The sequence below is a fragment of the Sminthopsis crassicaudata genome, chromosome 1 (assembly GCF_048593235.1).
Source record: "Sminthopsis crassicaudata isolate SCR6 chromosome 1, ASM4859323v1, whole genome shotgun sequence".
Taxonomy (NCBI): Eukaryota; Metazoa; Chordata; class Mammalia; order Dasyuromorphia; family Dasyuridae; genus Sminthopsis; species Sminthopsis crassicaudata.
Genome location: NC_133617.1, coordinates 722,987,046 through 722,993,045, shown reverse-complemented (window position 1 = coordinate 722,993,045; position 6,000 = coordinate 722,987,046). Strand labels below are relative to the sequence as shown.

Sequence of the window (6,000 nt, the reverse complement as noted above, 5' to 3'; positions counted from 1 at the left end):
ATGAGAACAAAAGGTATAATCTAACTCTACCATCCTTTTAAAAGAACTGGACCCTGGTGAGTCCTCGGCTGAGTTCACCAAACATCAAATTTGGTACTCTTCTCATAAAAGGGGGGAAGTAATCGCTAACTGTAATACAACCCTGTCTTTCTTGTCCTCACTTTGGAACCTAAATGAGCCACTGTCTAATGGGCAAGTTTTATTCTTAAAAGTCTCTGAGCTTTTAATACCTGGGATATAGAAAACCTCCCCTAAGGTGTGATTTGGATTAGCCAAACGGCTATGTGCCAGTGGAACCCCAAAACTCAAAGGTCCTTCCATGCAGACAAATTTCTGAAGATGGGCTCTGCAATAGGCTATTATCCAAAAATCAGAGAGGTAGTTTGAAGATGTTCATCCAGGCAGATTAGTGGTGACAGATCTGAGGAATGAGAGATGGCCGCCAATCAGGAAGGGGTTTTGAGTCACATTAGGGGGTGCAGTGCCCATGTTGGCAAAAACATAGGACAGTGGAGAAATACTGAAATGTAAAAGAAGATGCAGAACAAACTTTCTGCCGGCAGCCTGCTTCTCAATAACACCACCACACTCATCACCCTTCAGAACCTCTTTAAAGTCAGTGAGAAAGTCAAAGCCTACAACCTCCTAAACAACAACTGCTCCTCTCCTACCAAAGAGGCCTTCAAGCAAGCACAGATGCCAGGGTTTCTCTCCTCCCACAGGGAAGTGATCCAAATAGAACCCACACCTTTCAAGCAATTTTCTCTTTTCCATAAATGATCCACAGAAAAGCTAAGTTTTTCCCCTACATTAGGATCTTCAGTAAATGCTGGTTTGTAAGCTCCCAGGCCCAGCTACTTACCATTTATATTTGCCATAGAATAAAGGGAAAGTGTTCCAGGCACTTTTTACTCAAGAAAAAATTCCTGAAATAAATATTTCTAAAGGAAAGCTAAAAGTCATTTTTAAGGAATTTAACAAATATTTCATAAAAAGGATTTTTCAAAAGTGAGTTTGTTTTACCCTATTGCATAAACTCCGCAGTAAAATTACCCTTAACACTTTTCAAGAAGCAACAATTCTTAACACCCTATTATGTAAGACAGTAAGATGTATGTGCACATTGCACGTCCATTAACAATATTTCAACCAGGCTTTACAGTGTTTGGCATTTCTTTTCTGAGTGATACTAAAAGGCTTTTCTATCCATTCGAAATCTAAATTAAATCAAACAGTGTATCTTAAATGAGCCCATAAGTCCTTGGATATGATGCAAGAAAGTCTTGAAATTTTTATCTATTGCATGCTTTAATTCAATGGCTGATGTTTTTTTGTTCCCCTGCAGTGCATGGGGATCCTGCTGGTTTGGCCAGACTATGAAAATAAACTTCAATGACCAAATGCAACTGCAAGTTTCAAAGTAGGAACCAAGGCAGACACAACAAACCATAGCACAGGCAGCCGGACTTGTCATAATTCATGTGTGTGGAATTCAACTGGAACAACATTTACTGAGTGCTAAATTTCTGCCACTGGCACATTCCATGCGGAATGTCAAATTTTGAAAAGCTGCTGATAAGACATTCCTGATTACAAGTCCACAAGTTGTACTATTAATCAGAAAAGATTTATCCCAACACGCAAACAGCTTTTTCTGTGTCATGTAAGCCAGAGAGTATCGGGCTTGATACTAAAAAGGTACCAAGGGCATAAAAATGGTATTCTTCTGATTATCCAAAGGCAGACTTCTTAATTATTGTGTGACATTGACTCCTTCTCAGAATGTTTTAAGTGCATAAAATAAAATATGTAATATCGCAAAGGAAATCAATTATTTCAAAATAAAGTTATCCAAATATTTCAAAGAAAAAAAGTTTATGGGATAGCAGGTTAAAAGCCTCTTCCCTAGAGTAATGGAATACATATCCTTTGCTATTCTTGGATTCTAAACAGTAGTTTCTATTACAGCATGTATCAGGCAAAAAATACTGTCATTTATAATTTCTAGATATATCAAATATTCAAAAACAAAAATTTTGACTTTTCAATGTAGAATTTGAATTGTACAACCAGGGAAGGTGGTCCCTCTGTACCAGAATGGGAAACAACCTTAGAGGATTTCCTCTAGTTCAATCCCTTCAAAAAAGGGACTGAGGGTCTGAAGTTAAGAGACTTGCCTATAATCAGATTGGTAATTAAGTGTCTAAGGCAAGATTTGAACTTAGATCCTTTGATTCCAATTCTTTCTTCTGTAACATGCGGCTTCACTGTGAAATGGAGACGATCTTGGATTTGTAAAAGCCATGGCAGAGGCATTCTGCCACCCTCTAGAAAGCTGGAGAAAAGGCTAGAAGTGGACTGTAACCATGTTAGCCAAGGACCAGCCTTACTAAGATCATAGGTAGGCAACAAAGGGTGGGGGGGGAAGGGGGTGACAACTTGTGAAGACTATCCACTGAATCTCTGAGGAATCAGAATTTACATGGGCAGAGGGAGTGCCCCCAACTGATTACATTCAAGATTCTTTAAGTACCAAGGTACATAAAAATATATGCAAGTGTACAAAGTGATAACTCAGAAACTCCTCCAAGAGCACACAGAGTCAACTAGAGCATGAAGCCAGAACAGGGGAAGTTCTAGGTTCCTCAGTCTTAAGTATGTGGTAGCACTGAAACAGTATGGTTGCTATTTTTGGTACTAAGATCCCAGGAGCAAGCCAGGGAAAGCAATCACCAGGGCAACTCTCATAGTCCTGGCACCGTAGACTATAGGGGGGACTACTGCCTGCCCAGGAGACAATCCTAACAGTGGATTCAAACATTATATTTCATGAAGGGAGAGAGAAGCAAAGCAATGAGGAATTCACATCTTAGATCTCACCCTGTATTAGTCCTATCTCTTGGAAGTTTCTGGCAATGCAACATACCTCTAAATCACATTTTCTTCAATAGAATAGTCATACCTATGTATATGTGAATATTCTAGCACAATTTTAGCATGGAATAAAATCCCAAAAAATGACTTAAAATATTTTAGACATTAAATGCATTTCAAGATCCCCCTTTCAGAACAAAATACAAATTTTTCAAAAACTATAGAAATAAAAGAATGAAAGAAATAAAATCAAGTTAATTTGGAGTCCTCCACATGCCTTCCTTACTCCTTTACAAAGGAGAAGGTCTACAGCATAGTACATAATGTAGATTTTCAGGCTTTTAAAATATTTTGATCAATTTTTTTCTGACTCCTTGGTCTGTTTTCTCTTTTTTTTTTTGAGGGGGGGAAGAGGAGGTGGTGAGGAGAAAAAGAGGAATACTGGAATAAATCTTGGTGATATAAAAAACAAAGATATCAATAAAATTATTTTGAAAAACAAAAATGATAAGTTTTCCAGAATTCTAATTTGCTTTCAAGGCACTAGATCCAAATTTCTCTTTTGGGAGGGGATTGTCACAATTTTAGAAGGATCATATCAATGTTAACTTTAAGAAAGGGGCAGTTAAGTAGGTTGAAAAGAATCCTGAACCAAAAATGAGAAGATGTGTCAGTTTCAGCGCTGTAATTCTGGGCAAACTACTCTGAGCTTCAGTTTCTTCATCTGTAAAACGAGGAGTCTCTCACTTCTCTTTAGAGAAGTCTTTAGACTTCCTTTACACAACTGCCACCACCATCATCTTACCACTTAGATAATTAATACTTTAAGGTTTACAAAATGCTTTACATATTATCATTTGACTTTTACAACAATCCTAAGAGGTTGATGTTATTATTATCCCTATTTTACAGGTAAGGAAACTGAGGCTAAGGGAGGTTAAATAATTTATTAAGGGTCACACAGCTCATAAATGTGACTAATTTGTAGTCGGATTTTCCAGTTTCTAGGATGATACAAACTTCTTAGTCTAACAATAAAGATGTTTTAAAAATGTATCTCTGCAACCTATCTAGCTTGCTTGATTTCCCATTCTATTTCCCTGTCATGCACTCTACATTTCAAGTGAAAATATAGCTAAAATTGCAAATAAAAAAATAAGGAAAATATAGCTCTCAATTTTGACCTAATAGCTCCCATGAATGACAAGGCCCCTCTTCCCATCCTTCAAAGATTTTTCTTCTATTCTTTGCCTATGGAAATCCTTCTCTTCATTGCCTTCCTTGAACACTCCCTCCAAAAGTTCATTACTATTCTCTATATAAAGTCCTTCCCATTCCAGTGATATTGACAGCATTTATTGTAGATCTCACCTTTGTCCTTATCACTTCCTAAAAATAATATTTTATTATGTACATCTTAATCTCATTGCTAGTCTCCAAGTTCTTTGAGAGTATGAATTTTTTTCCTTGTCTCCCAAGTACCCAAGACAGTGTCTTGTATCTAGTAAATAAATGCTCAACAAATTGCTCTTGTTAAAGGAGATAATAAAAATAATAATTGGCATTTATGTAGAACTGCAAAGCATTGTTATATATTTTATCTCATCTGATGAACTCTAAGTTACCAACTTTCAGCTCTAAAATTCTGTGATTCAATATCCAGCCACAAAGTTAAGGTAAAAGACTCCCCAGAGCAAAAAGGAATATGGTTCGGGGCATTGTAGGATAAGCACCACATGTGATATCATTTAAAATGTCACACTCTTTTTAATCTTGACTTAGGTGAAACAGCCAACTTGCACTGCCACAATTTAGATCCAAGGATAAACCTATCATTAATGGAGCAATTAGGAGAAAGACTTTCTCTCTTCTATCCAGTGAAAGAAATACTGCCTAGTACTCTTGGGGAAGCCATGGGGACCTATTATTCTTGAGTTCTTCCAAAGTGTTGGTACCTTAGGCTCTGCAATTGCAGAAAAATCCACCTTTGTATAATTGTAAGAAATACAGAACTCCAGACAATAAATTGGAATAAGCTCTGAATTCAATATCATGACAAAATCCCTGATCTTATTTGGAAATATGAGCATTTTGGCTGAGTTCCTCCAACCCCCATGCTGTCCTGGCAAGCAATATTAAACACATTTACTATAATCTGGCTAGCTAGTTTGGGGGCCAAATTTTCAGAGGGTTCCTATTAATCTACCCCATAGATCATTAAGGAATAGCACTCTGCACATACTTACGTACTCAGAAAGCATGTGGCATTATGAATTCCCTATACACACATCTCTGACAACTCGATAAGACTAAAAAGACTAGTGATTTTTGGCTCATTGAGCTGAGGAGTGACAAAAACCTCAGACAGCACCTGGTCTAACCCTTTAAATTCATAAATTAAGAAACTGAGACCCAGGGAAGTAAAAAGATGTATTCAAAATCATAGAACTAGATAACGATAAATGTGAACCTAGAACTTTGTGACCATGAGTCCCAAAGTACTGCTCTTCCCACTGAACTCTATCTCTAAAAAGCAGAGAACAGAGTACAAATGAAATCCCCAAATCTGTTTTAATGTGAAGCAAAACATTGTTTTTCTTTGAATTATTTTGATCAAGTATTCCTAGCCTTGTATCTATCCACACATTTACAATTGTTTGAATATCACAATTTCGCCAGTTTAGAATTAGATGTAACCCTACAGGTTATGTAGTCCTAAACTTCATTTGAAGAAATGGAAGCCAGAGAGGTTACCTAACTTGTCTAAAATCATCCATGTAATTAAGAGGCAGAATTGGGCCTTGAATTCAAGGCTTTTGTTTTGTACAGGGTAACTAAAGATTAAGGGATTCCTATGATCCCTAATATCTGACGTGATAGATGTTAGAAAAGAAAAGACCTAACAACTGTTATTGGAAAAATGAAATTTTGTTAAGGAAAAAAACGTGGATGAAATCTGCCACAGAGACCTTAAATTAGATGTCAGCAATTGATTATATCCAAAGTAAAGTCCCACTGGATCTCCTAAAAAAGAGAATAGAAGAAGGGATATTTTTCTCTTTCTCTTTCTCTTTCTCTCTATCTCTCTCTGTGTCTCCGTCTCTGCCTGGCTATCTCTCTCTCTCT

General features: G+C 36.9%; 1 protein-coding gene across 1 annotated transcript in view; it reads left to right on the top strand.

The window, feature by feature from the left end:
* Positions 1–537: 537 nt before the first annotated feature.
* LOC141551426 (uncharacterized) overlaps positions 538–6,000 on the top strand; it is an 86,688-nt gene continuing 81,225 nt past the window's right edge. Inside the window, exon 1 of the mRNA XM_074283065.1 lies at positions 538–686. Within this exon, the coding sequence (XP_074139166.1) occupies positions 538–686 (149 nt within the window). The remainder of the gene's footprint in view (positions 687–6,000) is intronic.